This window comes from Macrobrachium rosenbergii, chromosome 43, assembly GCF_040412425.1.
Source record: "Macrobrachium rosenbergii isolate ZJJX-2024 chromosome 43, ASM4041242v1, whole genome shotgun sequence".
In the NCBI taxonomy this organism is placed as follows: Eukaryota; Metazoa; Arthropoda; class Malacostraca; order Decapoda; family Palaemonidae; genus Macrobrachium; species Macrobrachium rosenbergii.
In genome coordinates this window covers 38,611,763-38,634,912 of record NC_089783.1, presented here as the reverse complement: position 1 = coordinate 38,634,912, position 23,150 = coordinate 38,611,763, and the positions used below count along the sequence as shown (strand labels likewise).

The window sequence follows — 23,150 nt, the reverse complement described above, 5'->3', positions numbered from 1 at the left end:
ATGTGTGTGTACACCATAACCTTTTTCCGCATGAAGGAGTTAACACGTAACTCCACGAGATATTGCCTTCTGATTGTCAACAAGCCATTTGGGATGAGCTTGGTGGCTCCATGCCCTTCCCAGCCTAGTTGCACCCCACCACAGTCAGCAGACTTCAAGGTACATAAATTCATTTTAAGGTAAAATGTAAAAGGGGAGGGAAGTCACAGTGACATTTTGCATAATAGCCTAAAAAGTTTCGGAAAACGCACTCTAGGTTTCTCGGTGTCGGGGTGTGTGAGAGCGAGAAAGAGAGAGTGAGTGCGTCCACTACGCAATAACCCTGGTAAAAGTAGGCGATACAGTTCACCCCTTCTATCCACGATGTTAATGAGTCATGGTTAACGTCAGATACAAACAAACACACAACGGAGAGAAGTGTAAAGTCATCGCGAACCGTATCATATGGCGTCCAGTGTGGGTCCCAAGCTATCGACTAGCGGGATGCCTAGTCAGTCAGTCGACCAGTCAGTCGTTGGTTTGACGTCGTTGGCAGCTGAACTCCGTGTAAGAGGAAAGCAGAGAGAACCGTCATGACTTCGATGGATGGCGGGTAAGCAACGCCTCTTTTGCCTTTGATCTACCGCATTTACTGGTGCCTCTACCTTTCGTTAAAGTGCTTCTTGTTATCCCAATTTCCTGTGCTCCTCTAGAATCATGTCTATCCCCCAATTGTTCATTGAATTTGACCTACCCGTTAATACAAGGCGACCGACTTACTTAAGAACCCTCGTAACAGATTTGTAATCTACACAGGCATGTAAAATGACAATTGCTTCAAGTGAATCAGATCGTGGTCTATATGGAGTGCTTGCAAATCAGATTACAGCAATCTTATAACAGGAGTTTATTTACACATAAAAGGTTTCACGTCCGCTGATCATTGTACAGAATATGTGATTTTATGCACGGTACTCCCGGTAGCAATATTGTATCGATTACTTTGTAACACCTCGCAAGGGTAAACGTGGATTACTCCCGCTATTGCAGTTGAGATTTTAATCTGCCAATCAATTGTTTATATCCTTTAGAAGAGTCGAACGAACTCCAGCACTTAACTTTAATATATTTATTGTGGTGTTGAGGGGTTCATTAGCAAATTTAAACCTCTTTATTGTAATTACGTCTTAAGTCGATCATATATAATTATCGGTTTTGATCGTAAGAAATTATGCTACTTACTCTCACATAAAAATAGAAGCAACATGACTGACTCAACACAATTTCAAGGCAAAGGGGAAAGGAACGTACTATCAAGTGGAGAGGCATCAAAGATTATCGCAAAATAAAGGCTTAAAGCTTTAGTGAACTCGTATACACACACACACACACACACACACACACACACACACACACACACACACACACACACAAACTAATATACGTGGTTTACTGGCAAATGATGTCGAAAAGGAAAAATACGAAAGCGCGCGATAAGATAATACGATAACACGCACCGAATCCTTTGAGAAGGCGCAGCCAACCAGAGTGGGCGTTATGGCTGAGCGGTGCAGCTCTCGGTGCATGCTTGCTAGGCCAGTGTATCGCTCTCGGCCTACTGTATCAACCCCTCCGAAAAAGAAAATGGTATGTGGTTTAAAAGATGCAAAAAAAAAAAAAAACGGTATACATAAAAAGTAATTTCATTAAAGTTTTATGTACTGACTTTTCACATATGGGGATCGTATTTTTTTTTTTTAGATTACTTTATGCCTGCATAAACATCAAAAGAAAGGACTATCAGTGCATGAGCAGTGCGGTAATTCGGCCAGAGGTGATGGAAGATAGGCCTACCAGGATGTATAAGCCAACCGTGACCATATCACTGATGGAAGTGGTTCATTGAACCGATGGTCCTTCTCGATTAGGGCGCCGGGCATGTGTACCCATAGCTACCCTGAGCTGTGTGTGTTTTGTTTGTGTTGTTTGATGATCGGTGCTGTGGATTGTTCATGACGATTGTTGTTTAGATTCTTGTTGCATCTTAATATGTCACAGATTTTATTATCGGTAGAATAAAAAATGATTTTTACTTGCTGCGCTGCTCGCTTTACTCACAATACCGATAATGCTTCTGTCCCGTAGGGCATTACTTAAGGTTCTTTGCAGCGTCCCTTCGGCCCATAGCTGCAACCCCTTTCGTTCCTTTTACTGCACCTCCTTTCATATTCTCTTTCTTCCATCTTACTTTCCACCCTCTCCTACCAATTGATTCATAGTGCAGCTGCGAGGTTTTCCTCCTGTTACACCTTTCAGACTTTTACTGTCAATTTCCGTTTCAGCGTTGAATGAACTCGTTGATCCCAGTGCTTGACCTTTGGCCTAAATTGTACATTCGATAATGTTCTTTTGTTATTAAGCAATACAACCTTTACAGTAAATTCTAAAAGGGAAGGGGAATTCCTTTTTTTTTTTTTTTTTACTGATTTTGCATTCAGTTTTGATATTGAGCACTGGACTCCTCTGCCATATTAAATCCGGTAATCTATCATAATGAAAAGATTTTGTATATATAGATGCAACATTGTGATATAAAAACACATTCGTATACTTACACATATACATGCATACACATATATACAGTATATATATATATATATATATATATATATATATATATATATATATATATATATATATATATATATATATATATATATATATATATATATGCATACATACACACACACACACACACACACACATATATATATATATATATATATATATATATATATATATATATATATATATATATATATATGATCATCTTTTAAATTTTTGATACATATCGGTCACCTATCCTTTTGTATGCACTTTGCCCTTGAGTGCTATGTTATTCTCATGGTTATGTGTATTTCCTTAAAATCATCCACACATCAGAGATTGCTTATTAAACCGATTTACAACTGCATAAGAGTGCAACGGCCTTCCTTTTTGTGTGTACTGAATGATTTTTGTCTATGTTGATTATTCTTATCAATATACATTAAAAATTACGGTAACTAGCTTCATCGTGAAGTCGCTTGACGGTATAATTTCGAAATTATTATACATGGGATGCACAAACGCAATTACAAAAAATTATATATATATATCTACTGTAAGTGTAAATATGTACACATACATACACGCACATACACAGACATACTGTATATATATATATATATATATATATATATATATATATATATATATATATATATATATATATATATATATATATATATATATATATATATATATATATATATATATATATAAGCTCTCATATTGGGTTTATGCATCCCTTGTAAAACATTTTCGAAATCACACCGTCAAGCGACTTCAAGATGAATCCAGTTCATGTAATTTTTAACGTGTATTGATAAAAATAATCAACATAGACAAAAGTCATTCAACTAAAAAAAAAAAAGTCATTGCACTCTTATGCAGTTGTAAATCGGCTTGATAATCAATCTCTGATTGCTGATATTTTTCAGAACGATCAAATACAGATTTGAAAAATGTCAAAGGAGATAACGAAGTGCATATTACCTGAGCAGATAAGGCGAACACGATAGTCATCTTAGATAAACATACTTATAAGGTTAAAATGAACAACATGTTGAGCGACCAAGACACCTACGAAAAACTAACATCCAATCCCGTAGAAAAAGTCAACGCAGAGTTTCACAGAAACCTCAAGAATATTCTTGGGGATAACCAACACCTCATCGACAAGTTCAAGCATTCCAATGCCAAACTACCTTACACGGAGTAGTCTAGACCCACAAAGATGGTTATCTCATGCAACCTATTATCAGCACAAGAGGAAGTGTACAATATATCTTTCTAAATTTCTCGTAAATTTGTTAAAGCCTCTTGTAGAACCATATCTAACTCCCACATTACCAATTCAGTTGAATTTGTAAATGTAGTTCAAAGTGTACAAATTAACCAAAATTGTCATTTAATTATTTTTGATGTACAAAATTTATTCACTTGTGTACCAGTTTTAGATCTGCTTGAATTTTTAGATATGGAACTGAATAAAATATTTTTTTTTTTCCATACCTGTTTCAGACACTTTAAAATTAATTGGGCTGTGCAATACATATATGTTTTGTTTTTAATAATAGCTATTATAAGCAGAAATTTGGAGTGCAAATGGGCAACTGTTTGTCTCCATTGCTGTCAGAAACTGATGAATTTCTGTCTTATCCTAACTCCTTAGTACCATCAATAAAATTCACCATGGAGAGAGAAACAAATAAACCCATAAACTTCTCAGACACTATTGTAGTAAGAACAGATAATGGCCTGAAATTCAAAATTCACAGAAAAGCTACTAATATCAACTTAATGATCAACGCAAAATAGACTCATACACGTAATGTTAAGTACATGGCTTTGAGATCTCATTTTCTATGAGCACTTAGACTAGTTAGCCCTGAGTATTTAGACGAAGAGTTTAATATCACTAGAATTGGCATAAAAAAACACTTTTCAACCAGGGAAATAGAAGAATGTTTATTCGTAGCTAAACAAACATAGAACAACACCAAAAGAGGAATATGAAATGAGTAATACTTCGGTTCTCCCTTTCCACTCTTCATTTATTGATACTGTTTATTGTTATATCCCAATTGTACTTGGTGGAATAATCAGAGATAATACCGATGTCCTTAATCCTTCTTTATTTGTCTTCAGCCGAAGTTACAATAATCCTGTTATTCCAATAGCTATATACAGACTCTTGAGAAAAGTATTTACGAAGCCAGAGGTAAATGTTAACTGCTCTTTGGTAAATGATCACCAACCCAATATAACAACATATTTATAAAACTGCTGTGCTTTAAACAAGCACCTTGTTATATTACTAATAACAACCAGTTATACTCTCTCGTTCTAACATAAATAAATATAAATGTAAGATATATCATTTATCCTTTAAGAACAATAAACTTTAAAGTAGTCTTTTCTTACTCTAATACGATAGGAAAGATAGCCATTTGCAACAGTCCCAAACAATAAGGAGGTGTGGTTTACAAAATACCTTGTGAATGTGGTAAATTCTACCTGGGACAAACTGGAAAAGAACTTAATAAGAGAATTTCCCAACATGGATATTGTGTAAGAACAAATTCTCCAAACAGTACTGTTAATTTACATGTGCAAAACTGTGGCTGTCCTATTCTATGGAAGAAAACAGAAATACATATTATTGAAAGAATAAGATATGATGACGAGAAATTTGTTAGAAACTGCTTGCATGTTTGAGCAAACACAAAAACTTTTAAATATTAGTCAGGGTGTATATAAATAGGCCCTTTATTCCGTCACATTGTTTCACAACAGTACAAATTCAGAGAAAGGTTTTAAATTGCCTATCACCATTCGTTGAATAGTTCTCTCTTCTAACTTTTGTGAATTGCTAATTCTTGACCATTTGGTTATGATCTAAACAACCTAATTTTAACTTTGACAGCTGTTTTTTTAATTTCTTTTCCGGTGAGTAAAACATTTTTATGATTTTTATGTATGTACTTATTCTGTATAGTTATAATAACGCTCTTGAAGAGGCCTGGTGGAGGGCGAAATTATCGAGTTATTAGTGTTTTATTCTCTTTTCTCATGCGGACTATATTGCCATATCTCATCTTCGTGGTATGAATATTTTATATATATATATATATATATATATATATATATATATATATATATATATATATATATATATATATATATATATATATATATATATATATATATTTATATTTTTTTTATGTATATGTATATATACATATATATGTATATGTGTATATATACATATATGTATATATATACACATATATGTATATGTATATATATATATATATATATATATATATATATATATATATATATATATATATATATATATATATATATATATATACATGTATATAAACATCACGAAGGAAGTAATAGGTAATAGGAAAGTCATCCTCAGCCTTTAACAGTATATTTTCAATGCCTACGTTTTGCAACGAATTCCTACAGGGCCATAAGTCATAGAACAGGTAGCAGTTATCTAATCCTGAACAATCAAATATACGCAATCATTCAAAATTATGTAAAACCTTTATTGACAGCAAGGATTTTTCCATCTTAGGCCAAGTGCTGAACAACAACGACTTAACCATCCTAGAATCCATAATTATCAAGAAGACTGTACCGTCGTTGAATATTCAATCGTCTTCAGTAAAATTGTTTATAGCCTAGTTTGGGCAACTGGTTTTCCTCACTTTATTTTTATTTACTTATGTCAGTTTTGCTCTTTCTTTCATATAGGTACGTTGTTTCAAGATTTTAATGAACTCCTTTTACTTATAATGGGTTTGTCATGGAATGAGGTATTTTGTTTTAAATGTTTTTACTTCATAAAGAGCTGTTGCCATTGCATGTCTCCATAAATTAATTTACTATTAATGCTCGCAAATTATATTTTATAGCCTTCAAAACGGGACTTGGAATTCGTCATGAAACGTCGGCATTGAAAATGAATATATATATATATATATATATATATATATATATATATATATATATATATATATATATATATATATATATATATATATATATATATATATATATATATATATATAGTATGTATACACAGTATATAGTATAAATTTTTGTAATTGAGTTTATGCATCCCATGTAAAACAGCTTTGAAATTACGCCGTCAAGCGACTTCAAGATGAATAAAATGATGTCATTTTTAATGTATAAGAATAATCAACATAGAGACAAAAGCCATTCAACTAAAAAGAAAAAAAGAATAGTCATTGCACTCTTATGCAGTTGTAAATCGGTTTGACAAGCAATCTCTGATATGTGGATGACTTAAGCAGAAAAACAAAACCATGAGAATATACATAATGCTCTAGGACAAAGGTATATATACACATTCACACATATATATACTGTATGTATATAATATATATTATACATATATAATATATATTATATATTTAATATATATATTATATATAACAACTGTTAACCTGTCATGTTAAAAAAAGGAGAAACATTGGCTAATAAATCAATTCTAAAAATCAAATATTTTTCTACGTTATTTCTTATAATTCTTGAAAGGAAAGAGAGTGCGGTTATAAAGTAATCTTATCAGAGAGCTCTCGTTCACCCTGGTGATGACCTTGGATTGCTCTCAAAAGAAAGGGATGTAGGTTGAGACACTAAGGGTACAATTCTCATACAAGGGAGTACATAGGCACGAACAAACGTATGCGGACGCATGTAGACATGAACTTGTATGTGTGTGTGTATATATATATATATATATATATATATATATATATATATATATATATATATATATATATATATATATATATATATATATATATATATATATATATATATATATATATATGTGTGTGTGTGTGTGTGTGTGTGTGCACTAAGCTCAGTGTTACATGTGTCTGCATAAGTTTGTTCATGCTTATGCTCCCTTATATATAATATATATATATATATATATATATATATATATATATATATATATATATATATATATATATATATATATATATATATATATATATATATATATATATGTGTGTGTGTGTGTGTGTGTGTGTGTGTGTGTCGGTGGGGGAGGGGTTGTGTGAGGGTGTGTCTGTGGTGTATGTGTGTCCGTGCCCATGTATCCCAGGTCGTCAGCTTAGAAAATATGTATGCTGTAGTTTCACGAGCGATTGTGGCTACAAACAGGCAGGCACCGTTAATCCACAAGCAGAGTGAACGCAGACCCACAGGCCTGGCATTTTTATAAGGGTGCATTGGAAACCAAACCCCTAGGTCAAACCTTTCCCTACGGCTTTATATTCAGTGATGACAGTTTAGGGAAACAATGTATAGTCCTGTGGATCGAAAAAAAATCACTCCTTTCAAAAGACTGGGAATGGGAGAATTCAACACTGACTTTCCCAGCTTAAATATATATATTTAAAGGAATAGCCAGCCTTTTTCAGGATAAGCCAGGATAAACATTTCAAAACGAGAGGGGTAGAAAACGAACTGCGAGTGGAAAATGTGAAATGTCAGAAACTATAAATAGATACTGAAGTAGAAAGAACTCATTCTTATCATCCGGGGCTTGTTAAGTGATGACGAACAGCTCAAATACATACGCACATACATGCGAATATATATGCATATACATATATATAATATATATATATATATATATATATATATATATATATATATATATATATATATATATATATATATATATATATATATATATATACATATATATATACATATCCATATAATACACACACATATATAATATGTACATATCAAGTATTGGGCTTTAGAAACTTCTGCTCTATTTGTTGTTCTTTAAAAGGATTTTCATCGTTATCATCGATGTCCCTTGTCTCCTCGACAAATCAAGTGCTTGATTTAGAACTAGTTTATCTTATCTCCTCTCAAAAGTATTCTTTCTGTTTTCCTATTCAATGTCTGACTCGTATCTCTTGATTGCTTTACTTTTAAAACAATACCGCGAAATGATATAACATTTTTCTAGTTACTACTGCTTAAGATTTCCTGCTGAAAATTCTTTCCCTGAGGAGCAACATTCCTCTGTCGATTTTTCCATACTTTTATGAAATCATTATTCATTGAAGATTCGTTACTCCAAGTTACATTTCACTGGAACTAAAGGAAAACAGACTAAATTGAAACCGCTGGATGATCTGCCTTCATTCCTGTTGCTGTTGATTTGGTTGTAATCACTATGAGTTTAACATCTATGTTAATAATGATGAATTTGCGATAGAATTTAGAGACACCTGCATATTAATACATTTTACACATTATTAATGTATTAATTTATCGTATCTTTTTAAAAAGTGTGATCTCTTTATTTCCCTTTACTTTCCCTTCTTCATAATGAGCACCATATTCTTTGGAAGCCTGAATTTCAAGTCAATGGCCCTTGTGGGTTTGTTCCATATGAATAGAGTTCATCTTCTGAATAATAAATAATAACCTGAGAGACCTTTTCAAGTGATCTGTCCAATTCTCGTTTCTTTTAATCAAGGTTCACCTGGGCTTCCGTGAAAGGGCCCTTGGGTGACAAAATTCGGAAAGAATTGCCCGGCTTTGGTCAGGACTACATTGAAATTAATCCTGGGCGTCACATCTTGTGCAGCTACTACGCAGCCTGGCATAAACGTTACGCGGAGTTACCCGTGAAAGTTGACGATATCTGGGTTGTAACCTATCCGAAATCAGGTAGTGAATCCTTAACGCCTTTGTACAGTCCATCTTCTCGTCAGCTGGCCAATTTCCTAATAAATTTCTCATTTCTATCTATTTATTGATTTATTAATTTATTTTTTCCTTTTGTAAATAGCGAGATTTCTTCTTTCTGTATTTCCCTTTACCTCCTCGTACTTCTTCCTAATGGACACCATATTCTTTGGAAGTTTGAATTTCAAGTGAATGACCCCTGTGGGCTTGTTTCATATGAATACGGTTCATCTTATGGATAATAGTAATCTATCAAAGTTGCAAAATTAAGTAAAAATAAAAAAAACTAAAGTGACGACTAAAGTCAATATTGCATTTATTTATGTATCACTCAAGATTTTCTTTAATTTACTGTGTAAATGTTGTACTTGATTAACGACATAACCTTACGAAATTTCTTCACAGGAACAACATGGACGCAGGAAGTTGTCTGGTGTCTTGTTCATGGACTGAACACCGAAGAAGGAAAACAGAACTTGATGACAAGATTCCCCTTTTTTGAGTGAGTATATCTCCATTTGTTATGAAGAACAGTCTGTTTTAAGTTGATGGGCTAGGTTTATCCTGCCTCGGCCTTTCTTATTTTTCTTTTGCCTTAATTGTTTACCTGAGAACGACTCTAGGGAATCATTTTTACCTGATTGTGAATAGAAAGTAATTTAGTGTTCACTGAAAATTTTGGAGATGATTTCGATTATGTCTGTGAGTTGGAAGTCGCTTTCTTTCATATGCCTGGTGGAAGGAATTTAAATCTTGCCGTATTTTATGATTTCTCCAACAAATGAGGTCGAAGATTTCGTGTTGCTTGTTTAAAAAAAGCACCAATAGAACTGAGGAACTTTAAAATTCAGTTGTATACAGGAAGATAATGCCCGAAAAGAACATTGCAGGATCATAAAAAAATTCTCTAATGTTGAGGACAATATTTGAAACCTGAGGCACTTGGCAGCTTAAATGGTTTGAAATCTTAGGCACTTGGCAGCTTAAATGGTTTGAAATCTTAGGCACTTGGCAGCTTAAATGGTTTGAAGTCTTAGGTACTTGGCAGCTTAAATGGTTTGAAATCCTAGGCACTTGGCAGCTTAAATGGTTTGAAATCTTAGGCACTTGGCAGCTTAAATGGTACTTGGCAGCTTAAATGGTTTGAAATCTTAGGCACTTGGCAGCTTAAATGGTTTGAAATCTTAGGCACTTGGCAGCTTAAATGGTTTGAAATCTTAGGCACTTGGCAGCTTAAATGGTTTAAAATCTTAGGCACTTGGCAGCTTAAATGGTTTGAAATCTTAGGCACTTGGCAGCTTAGATGATTTGAAATCCTGAGACACTTGGCAGCTTATAACTGTGAGTTTCTCCGATTAATCTGCAATTTTTGATTTCCTACAGAAGGCTTTGGACCGCTGCCTGTAACGTATATTTCTTAATGCTGAGATGCCTCGTAGAATCTTATATCACAAAAATGAATTTCACTGGCATATTAGGATTTGGTTATGAATGCCAAGTAAAATCAGCCAGATAGATGTCAAGGCGTAGTCAAAATTTAAAGGAATGATGCAATACTTCACATTTTTATTTATGAGCCCCATAAAAATTACGACAACAGGGTCTGTACCTTATCTCTCACAATATCATATCCAATTTTGATCACAATATCACATCCAATTTTGATAAGTATATTATGCTTAATTTACTTATAAAGTTATTGTCACGATCAGATGGGATGGCCTTGTGCCAGAGGAGATGGAAAAGGCTCCTGGGCAACTGGATAGTGACCCTTGTCTTCCTGGTAATACTTGGAAACTTGTGAACACTATGAAATCTCCTAGGACCATCAAGTCCCACCTCCAGATGCCTTTGTTGCCGAAGCAATTCTGGAGCGTAAAGCCAAGGGTAAGTAAAAAAAGTAAACTTGTAACTTCTGATGTTCAAGCGAAGATGCAGTGCATTACTACTCTAATACAATTCTCCTTGTATTTTAATGATTTACTTACATTTTTATCTATTTATATATTTACTTATTTATTTATTTATTTATTTATTTATTTATTTGTTGATTAATCTCTTCTTTTTTATAAGTGACCTCTCCTTTCTGTATTTCCCATTACCTTTTGTTACTTCTTTCTAATGGACGCCATATTATTTGGAAGCTTGAATGTCAAGTCGATGGCCCTGTGAGCTTGTTCCATATGAACAGGTTCATCTTCTGAATAATAATAATAATAATAATAATAATAATAATAATAATAATAATAATAATAATAATAATATGGTGAGGGCTTTGAGTATGTGAGATGTACAAGGTTATCATTTAGGGGTTATGGTGATCTAAAGGAGAGTAGATCATAAATAGGATCATTGGAAGGGGAGTGAGTAATCTGGCGTAAAAGTAAGTCTCATGAAAAGCTGTAGTGTCTTTCGGCCTGTGTATTGTTTGTAATATTAGAACAATAAGGAAACTTAGTGAAAAGGAATGAAATAATGAACGTTAATTGGTCGTGGAGTGGTTGTTGTTGATAATTGAAATAGATTTACAGAATGGTGAAAGAGTGTGGACGATTTGAAATTGGAGGAAAAAAGCGAATGTTAGAAAAATAAAACTGCAAAAGGCAATGGAAGTAAATTTATTAATTTAGGGTTTTTGAAGTAAAGTGGGACGAATTACTCTATGATTAGAATACAGGTGAATCAAAGAATGCCTCTAGAGGGATCTTAGAAAAATGTATGAAGTAGAAAAAGGAGTGTCTTTAGATTCAAAAGAAACAATACGACGGTCTTCGTAGCATCAACTTTTCCCTTTGGAACTGGAGTATTGTTGTTGAAAGTGAATAAGAGCATTATAAAAAGGCTGTTTATAAACTGTTCACACATATATTTGGGTTAAGGAGAGCTGACCAGCTTGGAAAAATGCAGAAATATAACAACGGTGTGGCAAAAAGTTTCAATATAAAATCAGTATTCTGATCACTTGAAATGCGCGGAAGGTGAAAGGTTTGGTGTTGTTTAAAAAATCAGATTCGGGAGGGAAAGAGAGGGAGACAAAGAAAAGTGTTGTTTAAAAAATCAGATTCGGGAGGGAAAGAGAGGGAGACAAAGAAAAGTGTTGTTTAAAAAATCATTCTGGGAGGGAAAGGGAGGGGAAAGAAAAGGGACAAAGAAAGAGTGTTGACAAAAAATCAGATTTGGGGGAAAAGAAGGGAGAAAAAAAGTGTTGTTTAAAAAATCAGATTTGTAGAGGGGGAAAAAAAGAGAGACAAAGAAAAGTGTTGTTTAAAAAACAAGGAGACAAAGTGTTGTTTAAAAAATCAGATTTAGGGGAAAGAAAGGGAGACAAAGGGAGACAAAGAAAAGTGTTGTTTAAAAAATCAGAGTTTGTTTAAAAAATCAGATTCGGGAGGAAAAGAGAGGGAGACAAAGAAAAGTGTTGTTTAAAAAAATCAGATTCAGGAAAGAGAGGGAGACAAAGGTTGTTTAAAAATCAGATTCGGGAGGGAAAGAGAGGGAGACAAAGAAAAGTGTTGTTTAAAAAATCAGATTCGGGAGGGAAAGAGAGGGAGACAAAGAAAAGTGTTGTTTAAAAAATCAGATTTAGGGGAAAGGAGGAGACAAAGAAAAGTGTTGTTTAAAAAATCAGATTTGGGGGGCAAAGGAGACAAAGAAAAGTGTTGTTTAAAAATCAGATTCGGGAGGGAAAGAGAGGGAGACAAAGAAAAGTGTTGTTTTAAAAAATCAGATTCAGATTTGGGGGAGGAAAGAGACAAAGAAGTGTTGTTTAAAAAATCAGACAAAGAAAAGTGTTGTTTAAAAATCAGATTCGGGAGGGAAAGAGAGGAGACAAAGAAAAGTGTTGTTTAAAAATCAGATTTGGGGGGGGAGAGAACAAAGAAAAGTGGAAAACAATTCGGGAGGGAAAAGAAGACAAAGAAAAGTGTTGTTTAAAAAATCAGATTCGGGAGGGAAAGAGAGGGAGACAAAGAAAAGTGTTGTTTAAAAAATCAGATTTGTGGGGGAAAGAGAGGAGAAAAGAAGTGTTGTTTAAAAAAATCAGATTTGGGAGGGAAAAAGGGAGACAAAGAAAAGTGTTGTTTAAAAAATCAGATTTGGGGGAAAAGAGGGAGACAAAGGTTTAAAAAAAGTGTTGTTTAAAAAATCAGATTTGGGAAAGAGAGGGAGACAAAGAAAAGTGTTGTTTAAAAATCAGATTTGGGGGAAAGAGAGGAGACAAAGAAGTGTTGTTTAAAAAATCAGAGAGGAGACAAAGAAAAGTGTTGTTTAAAAAATCAGATTTGGGAGGAAAAAAATCAGATTTGGGGAAAGAGAGGGGAGACAAAGAAAAGTTTGGGGGAAAGAGAGGGAGACAAAGAAAAGTGTTGTTTAAAAAATCAGATTTAGGGGGGAAAGAGAGGGAGACAAAGAAAAGTGTTGTTTAAAAAATCAGATTTGGGAGGGAAAGAGAGGGAGACAAAGAAAAGTGTTGTTTAAAAAATCAGATTCGGGAGGGAAAGAGAGGGAGACAAAGAAAAGTGTTGTTTAAAAAATCAGATTTGTGGGGGAAAGAGAGGGAGACAAAGAAAAGTGTTGTTTAAAAAATCAGATTTGGGGGGAAAGAGGAGACAAAGAAAAGTGTTGTTTAAAAAAGGAGACAAAGACAAAAAGTGTTGTTTAAAAAATCAGATTCGGGAGGGAAAAGAGAGGAGACAAAGAAAAGTGTTGTTTAAAAAATCAGATTTGGGGACAAAGAAAGTGTTGTTTAAAAAATCAGGGAGAGGGAGACAAAAAAGTGTTGTTTAAAAAATCAGATTCGGGAGGAGGGAAGACAAAGAGGGAGACAAAGAAAAGTGTTCTTTAAAAGATCAGATTCGGGAGGGAAAGAGAGGGAGACTAAGAAAAGTGTGTTGTTTAAAAAAGACAAAGAAAAGTGTTGTTTAAAAAATCAGATTCGGGAGGGAAAGAGAGGGAGACTAAGACGGTGTTGTTTAAAAAACCGGAATCGGGAGGAAAAGAGAGGGAGACAAAGACAGTGTTGTATAAAAAATCAGATATGGGAGGAAAAGGGAGGGAGATAGAGAAAGTGTTGAAACTTGCGGAATACGCGTTAGAACAAAATAGGTTTCATTATGCAAGAATCATGAAAGTGTGCTTAATACAGGCCCGAGTGGCGAATGTGTTTGCAGGGTGATTTGACATATGCTGCAGATGTGTGGTCTGTGTATTCACACGATGCGTGAAATATTTTGACATTCTTCAGCATAGTGTTTCATCTGTGATTCAGCAGTTAAAGGATGGACGGGACACTAATTTTTTTTTCTATTCTCAGTTACCCCATATAATTAACATTCACAAGGTTCCCCAACCTTTGACATTTCTGTTTACTACTTAGAATTGTTATGAATCGTTCTGTCAGCTAGAAAACTGGATTCAACCAGTTCCGAAAATGAAATCTTGATCTGTCAATGAAGAAGATTCTTTATATGCAAGACACAGATAGGCAAGAAACTTACTGCTTTAAGAGAAGTCCACTGCTTTTTACTTCTAAGCAGAGAGTTTAAGGACAGACGTCATAAGCAGTGAAAACATGCACACTAAAATTCGTAAATGAAAACATTCGTACAAAGAGGCAAATTTCGCTTTAGTAAAGTTGAGTATGGCATGAAATTGTGATCCAGTCTTGAAGGTTGAATGGCATTTGTGTGTGCAGGCTTTATTCACTGGATTTTAGATTAAATATAATTAAAACAAACAAGAATCTCTGATTTATATTTTTAGTGTTTTGATCTGTACTGGTCTTAATACTGTGGACGATACTGTAAGGTAATTTTTTTTTATTAAACCGGCAACTTCTTTTCACCAAACAATGCAAACAAATTAATAAATAATTATGTAAATGAATAAATGGATAGAAGAAGTAAAGAACAAATTAAAAGTATATTCCATGAGGCGATTTCGCCTCCTTGGAGATGAAAACAGTTTTATGTCTGCTCTTAGAAATGCTCCCCGCAGTTCAATATTCACTGACTGAAATATTGAGATGAGTAAAAGAACTTGTGTCTTTCATAATTATCTCTCATAGGCTGTTTTGCAGGATCTGCTGCGAAATCAACGCGCTTTTTAACGTACGATAGTCGAGCTATTCAGTTATAAACACCAGGCATTTATCAAAATTTTCCATATCGCTCTAATATTCAGTGATCTCGATGCAACTTTCTTACGAAAGGTTCTTTGCAGTGTCCCTTCGGCCCCTAGCTGCAACCCCTTTCATTCCTTTTACTGTACCTCCATTCCTATTATCTTTCTTCCATCTTGCCAGCCACCCTCTCCTAACAATTATTTCAAAGTGCAGCTGCGAGGTTTTCCTTCTGTTACACCTTTCAGACCTACCCACTCTCAGTTTCCCTTCCAGCGCTGAATGACCTCATAGGTCCCAGCGCTTGGCCTTTGGCCTCAACTGTATATTCCCTTCCCTTCGATGCAACTTTCGATTCATATTTCAGAAAGCCTGTTAATCCAAAACAGCGAGTGTCATGGAAAATATCTCTCGATGCCGTGGGAATATTTGATAATCGAAGTGATGATAATTTAGCTGTATTTGAAATTTGCCAATCAGGTTCAGAGAGAACTCCTGTTGTTATATATTATATATCTCACCTTTTTTCTCTATCTCTCTCTCTCTCTCTTTTTTAGATTGTTTACGTTTGCCGAGATCCCAAGGACGTCTGCGTCTCCTATTATTACCACTCAATCAAGCTGGAAGGATACCTTGGAGAATTCTCTGACTTCGTGGAACTTTTCCTAGGAGACATGCGTAAGGACTCGTATTCTAGTCATCCTGATTCTGCCTTCTTCGTCCTTTTCATCTTTTATTATTATACGTACCATGACTATTACACCTTCCCAACTACACACTCACAACAAACAGACATTATATATGTGTGTGTAATATATATACATATACAGTATATATTTATATATATAATATGTGTGTGTGGTTCTATAGGGAAGGAATTACCCGTCTGGTTTCTAAGCAAGTCTATTCAAATGAGTGCCTTAACCACATGCCCAATTCCACCCTGGTTTTGACCAATCAATACCTAACCACACGAGCCCAAGTCATATCCCCTCCGTGAAACTGAAATCTGGTCCAGAGCTGTGTCAAGTGACGCTGTAACTACTAAGACACTGAAATCTATATGTACTTCTGAGTGAGAGAAAAATTCTGAAGGAATGAGTGAGAGTAAGAAGTACAGTGGTATAACATTACTTAACATAACAGGCAAGATGACGACAAGAAGACAGATGATAGAAAGGCTGATATGAGATGAACGAAGGAATTTGAGGAGACCATGGTTGTCCTATAAGATAATTATGTAAGTATCTGAAGGTAAAGAGAAGCAGTGTATGTAGCATACACGGATTTGAAAGAAGCTTGTGACAGAATCGGTAGATAGGCGATGTTTCGAGAATGTATAGCAAAGTGTTTTGTGAAGAAACCTGTGCACATGTAAGAATACTAACGAAAGAGGTTGAAGGTGTTTGGCGGAGGAAGAATTTATGAGCAGATGTGACCAGGAGTAAGGTTTTGTGAGAACATGGCGAAATGAATGTTAATATGGATGGCATAAGAATGAACGTGACTGATAATAATAGATCGTTGGGAGTGAATACAATGGATGGTAGCTAGATGAGGGAACAGGCAAGCCACAGAATAGGAGACGCGAGGAAAGCAGCGGACATGGGCAAAAGATTAGCGAGAGACTTGGTGTGGTTATGGAAGCCAAGATGGGAATGTGTGAAGGGTTTGTTGAGCAAATTCTCCTTTGTGGAAGTGAAGCGAGAATGTTAAAAGTGAATGAAAAATATTGAGATAGTAGAAGTATTAAAAATGTTAGTGTGCGTAATATGATCGATTGGAATGTTTTTGAAATTGTTTGCTCAGTGGGTCACTGAATGAGGGCAATACTGGTATATGTTGGGAAGGAGGAATAGGACATGGCGTGGAAACTGAGGAATATGTGGCGTGAAAGAGGTAACAATAAGGAAGGGTATCAGTATCTATGATGGCCAAAGTATTTGCTAGATTAAGGTAAATTGCTAAACCAGGATGAATCTCAGGTACAGGAACTTTCTGAATACTCATTGCCTAATTCACGCGTAAGGCTCATTAGAAAGATGTCCAGCCCTTTGCACACACACACACACACACACACACACACACACACACACATATATATATATATATATATATATATATATATATATATATATATATATATATATATATATATATATATATATATATATATATATATATATATATATATATATATATATATATATATATATATATATCTTGCCCCACTATCAATTTTCTTTACATAAAGAACCTTCTATTCCAATAGGTCTTTCATGCAGTCTTTAGCTCCTTGTTTCCTGCCTCTTTGGAGTCCTTTTGAATTCAGTACTCTTTTTACAAACCTGTCATCTCCCAGTCTCTCCACATGACCTAACTTTCTCAAAACGCTGACCCATCTTTTTGCCAACAGTTGCCATCTCATTGTTTCTTTCTATTTCCAAATCACTCACCTTTTCATTTCTTCTTTCTACCAAGCAGCTCATTTCGATTTTCCTACCATTTCTTTCAATGTCACTGAGTATGCACAACTTACTTCCAAAAAGGAGAGTTGGCACAACAATCTTCTCATTCATTCCATCATTGGTTTCCAAGGGGATTCATCTTTTCTCTGATACCATTTTCGTGTTCTTCTTAAACACCTTACTTCCCCAAACCTGTGAATTATTTCTGCTTTCATTTATTGTTATGCTACATTTGCCCCAACGCTATTCATTCACCACTATCCAAATTAATGTCAATTACTCTACTCCCTGTCCGTTTAGCCTAATAACCTTACTCTTGTTGACAAGTCTTTTCATTGAAATACTCGAAATACTTCACTATTCTGCAAATTTCTTCACCATCCCAATCAACGATTTTTAATATGCAATTATCCTTTTAAGTTAGCGAAAGGATGTGTGTACGTAATATCAAGTTCATTTAATCGTGCATGCATTAATTTCATTGCATTAGAATTTTCTGTAATTTTTTTTGTTTCAAAAACAATATGTGAGAAAAAATTTATTTACGATTATTTTTAACGTACGCCTCCCTTTAAGAGTTGAAATCATTGAAGCCTTTTTTTCTTCCCTAAATATGTGGATCCAAGATATTTGAGAATGTAGAATTTCCATCTCGAGATTTAACGTGCTTCATGAAAGCCTTGTTCCGTTCATCCTCAGTCGTCTATTCTCCTTTCTGGAGTCACACGCTCGACTTCTGGAAGAAGAGGAACGAAGAGAACATCCTTTTCCTGCGATTCGAGGACATGAAGGCCGTAAGTTGACATTTAAGACCATTCTATGTATAGACGGAAAGAACTGGATGATTACACTTTTGATGTTTTAAGTTTCATTTTGTATGGACCATTTTTAGTTTTCTGTACAAGAAAACTATTGTCCCGGCTTTGTCTGTCCGTCAACACTTTTTCTGTCCGCCCTCAGATCTTAAAAACTACTGAGGCTAGAGGGCTACAAATTGGTATGTTGATCATCTACCCTCCAGTCATCAAGGTTACCAAATTGCAGTCCTCTAGCCTCAATAGTTTTTATTTTATTTAAGGTTAAAGTTAGCCATAATCGTGCTTCTGGCAACGATGTAGGACAGGCCACCACCGTGCCGTGGTTAAAGTTTCATGGGCCGCGGCTCATACAGCATTATCACGAGACCACCGAAAGCTAGATCTATTTCCGGTGGCCTTGATTATACGCTGTACAGAAAACTCGATTGCGTCGAAGAAACTTCGGGCGCATTTTTTACCTGTTTTCTGTTATCTTGAACGATTTCCTCCTTTCCTCCTTGGGATGTTAAATTTTCTGAGTGCCAAGAGACACATGTTCCATAAATACCTTACACTTAAATCTCGTTAGGGCAGTAATGTCTTTATCAAGGAGTATCGTATACGATGTTTTTTACTAAGCAGTTTTATTGTGACAAGGGGGCAATAAGTCAGGGCACTTGATGTTGACGTTTCGTGATTAGTAGAATCAATGAGTCAGCGGACCGCATACTAAGTCTCTCTCTCTCTCTCTCTCTCTCTCTCTCTCTCTCTCTCTCTCTCTCTCTCTCTCTGCGTCCTTGACTGGAATACATATTCAAATGGCTACGCATGTCTGTCCACCGGTTGAATATTTGTGCCCAAGTTTATACAATATATGAATAAACATTGCTTATATGTTAATGAGAACGCTGCTTTTAAGATATATGAATTTTGGTTCACTGTCCGTGCGTTCCTTACTGAACATGTCAGTGTAAATACTGTGTAGGTATGGTTTTGATTACTCTCCGTTAGGGAATTTAATTTATTACTTATCATTAGAATGATTGATATTAGGTTACAGAACAGAAGAATAGAATATAGAATTTAGGCCAAAAGCCAAGCCCTGGGACCTATGAGATCATTCAGCGCTGAAAGGGAAATTCAGTAATAAAACCTCGCAGTTGCGCTATGAAACAATTGCTAGAGAGGTTGGAAAGTCAGATGGGAGGAAGAATATGAACGGATACAGTATAAGGAATGAAAGAGGTTGCAGCTAGGGATCGAAGGGACGCTCCAAAGACCCTTAAGGAATGCCAACAGTGCACCACGTGAGGTGCACTGACGGCTCTATCCCCTGCGGCGTATTAGGTTATGGCAGCTGAGGATTCTGAATGGCACCCTTTCGTAGTCACTGCAAGGAGGAACTGCTTTGGTTATTATTCAACGAGAGAGCATTACTCGGAATCTTCAGCCAGTATAATTTGATGTTACCATAAATAATACATTCTTCGAGGAGAAATGGGTTAGATGACCAACGTGTTATAAGTAAATTCACATGTTTGGTCGGAATCAGCTTGTACCTCAAACCTCAAAATCTGTTTTGGTCAAACATCTGGCGTTATGGGATAATGGTGGAGGCCCAGAGGGAGTGGAAAGCACTCGTAAGGCTTATAGGAGGTGGGATGTTTATAGAGGTGATGGATGTCACTTCTTATGCTGCGAGATAGAAGATTGATGATTGAAATAACAATCCTCGTAGGGGGGTAGTGCACCCAGTGCACCGCATGTGGTGCACTTTAGGTATTGCTGAAGGTTTCTGGCCACTAGCTGCAACCCCTTTCATTCCTTTTACTTGTACCTCCGTTAATATTCGCTTTGTTTCGTCTTACTTTCCACCCTCTTCCAACAATTATTGTTTCATAGTGCAGCTGCGAGGTTTTCCTCCTGTTACACCTTTCAAACCTTTCTACTCGAAATTCTCCTTTCAGCGCCTTTGGCCAAAATTCTATATTCCATTCCATTCCAATAACAACATAATACAGCAAGGTTTAAATAGCTACTGAAGAAGAGAAACGTTCAGAGTGAGGAGAGTTTAATGAGTGTATGGGAATTCCTACGATTGGAATTGGAGTAGGAATATAAAATTTAGGCCAAAGGCCAAGCGCTGGCACCTATGAGGTCAGTTAGTCCATCACGCAAGACCCCAAAATTTTGATTTAGCTAACGCCCCCCCCCTTAATAATTCACTTTCTTGGTACTAAAATTTTGGAAAATATTGCTACATTTCATTTCTGCTTGTTTCCAGGTCAGCATTAACCCGGAAACATTTCTAAATTTACTTTTTCTAACCCCACCCCTTGGAAGTTTTTGTCGCAGAATTTACCGATTGTTCAACTTTGAGTTAGTTTCACTATCATGTCAGCAGAATCTAACCTTTTATCACTTGTTTGTATGTTGTTTGGTTCTTTTCAATATCCTAGAAGCCTCGCTCTTTGAAAATTATTAATTCGCATATTTCAAAATGGCCGCCATTTCTCTGTGTTAGCTTGTTTCTTAGTAATATAATGTTTCTTACTTATTTCCATCCTTTCCACTTTATAACTTACTTGAAATGCAATATATGACATTTTTCATTTTCAATAATTTTATTCAGTGTATTTAAACCTTGCGCTGATTAAGGATATTTGTAATGTACCAACTCAGTACAATAGGAACAATAGGAAGGCTATCGTATATGACAATTAGCATTGTTAAAATTGATAGATTTGATGGATTGCAATGATTGCTATTGACATAAGAACACAGTTTGGCACATCAAAATAAATTAATACTTTCACTCATATAAAACCATGACTGTGTAAACATTAGAGATAATTGTGATAGAAACAGTTGGTAATAAACTAGCAACCAAATTGACATAAATCTCTGATTTTAGTATTAACAAGTCCATTTACAGTGGAGTGTATGACTCACCATCAAAATCATCATAATCACTCTCGTTGTCCACGTGTGATAGCTGTGATATGTTTGCACAGTCCCTACATCGACATGCATCAGTGCATGCAAGGCCTGCTTCCTTGCAAGAACAATGTTTTGTTAAGCAAGGAGATCGACAAGATCCTGCCCTGCATCCACAGCCTGAGTACTAAATAGGACACGTGGGACAGGTTGTTTGTCCATCTAGTCATCTATCAATGCACCGTCAGTCATAGTGCACTGTCAATCCACCGTAAGTCATAGTCCAGCCATGACCACTGGGACTGGGGATGTCAGGATCAGTTTCTGAAGCGCGTTTCCAGATTGCTGTCTGGTAATTTGCTCTTTCAACGTGTTGTCTTAGTGCATTTCTTGTTGGTGGAAGTTGCTGTGACTGGTGGCTTCTAACACAGAACAAAATGTACCTCGCATCATTGATATTCTGTGCATAGTCAACATCTTAAGACCCTGTTTAGGCCGTGGTGCAGGTCTTTTGTGCACTCTAATTAAACTTTAGGTATGCTCAGTGATGTACACAGGTAACTGGCAGACAATGGTCAATGGAAAACGAAAACACTCGGGAAAACTCAATAATATTTATTAACAAGCAAAAAAAAACACCAAGTCAATTTTGCAAGTACATAGGACTCACACTAGTCCTTAATTTATCCCGTGGGATAACCTAACAGCTAAAGAGCTAAACCCTAGACAGAAATGATAATAAAAGAAGAGATGCACAAATAATAAAAAAAAAAACTGACAAAAATAATGTGTTTTCAGAGGTTGGCCAGACCCAAACTTAATACCAATAAATACCTATATCTAATAATGGAGGAAAGAAGGAAAAGGTCGAAAAAGAGAGAAAACACTTAAATTCCTACCTACAAATTACAATCTAAACACACACCGACTAATACTAAATATAGAATTATCGTAACAATATACGTATATATATATATATAAACTTAAAGATAATAAAATAGAATTATAATTACACAGTTCAAAACTCCTCACTCAGAGACGAAAAGCCGTGATCCAAAATAAACTTATCGCCTTAAGGGAGGCCGTGTTCTCAACACAACTGGACTCAGCTAACAGGAGAGGGGACGAACACACAGGTAACCACAGATGAGGGGGAAGCTGGTGGCGAGCTTGCCCGGCCAACACAAAAACAGACTCCTACCTGGTGCTTTTCTCCCTACTTGCCACCTCACGAGCCAGATTGCTCCTTCAACTGCAGCTTATAAGGGCGTCCTTGAAATTATCATAGAAAGCTGCTCAAAACTCCGGGAGTACCGGGAAAAAGCGACGGCACCCAACTCCTTGGACAAGGATATCCACCAAGGTGGCAGCACGACAAAGTCGCAGGTGACAAAGACAGCTGCGACAGCTACAGGACACAAGACGTCGCAGGTGACAGAACTGTACCTGCGAAGGGCAGCTTCAAAAACAATT

The 23,150-nt window shown here is 35.5% G+C and overlaps 1 protein-coding gene across 2 annotated transcripts in view; it reads left to right on the top strand.

Annotated features, from left to right (window-relative positions):
- Window positions 1–434: 434 nt before the first annotated feature.
- Window positions 435–23,150, top strand: part of LOC136828802 (luciferin sulfotransferase-like) — a 35,362-nt gene continuing 12,646 nt past the window's right edge. The window contains exons 1-6 of one of the 2 annotated variants that reach the window (XM_067087037.1): window positions 435–592; window positions 9,146–9,339; window positions 9,763–9,859; window positions 11,070–11,244; window positions 16,033–16,153; window positions 18,643–18,737. In XM_067087037.1, the coding sequence (XP_066943138.1) occupies window positions 573–592; window positions 9,146–9,339; window positions 9,763–9,859; window positions 11,070–11,244; window positions 16,033–16,153; window positions 18,643–18,737 (702 nt within the window). In that variant the 5' untranslated portion in view covers window positions 435–572. The remainder of the gene's footprint in view (window positions 593–9,145; window positions 9,340–9,762; window positions 9,860–11,069; window positions 11,245–16,032; window positions 16,154–18,642; window positions 18,738–23,150) is intronic. The other variant, XM_067087038.1, reaches the window with a different exon arrangement.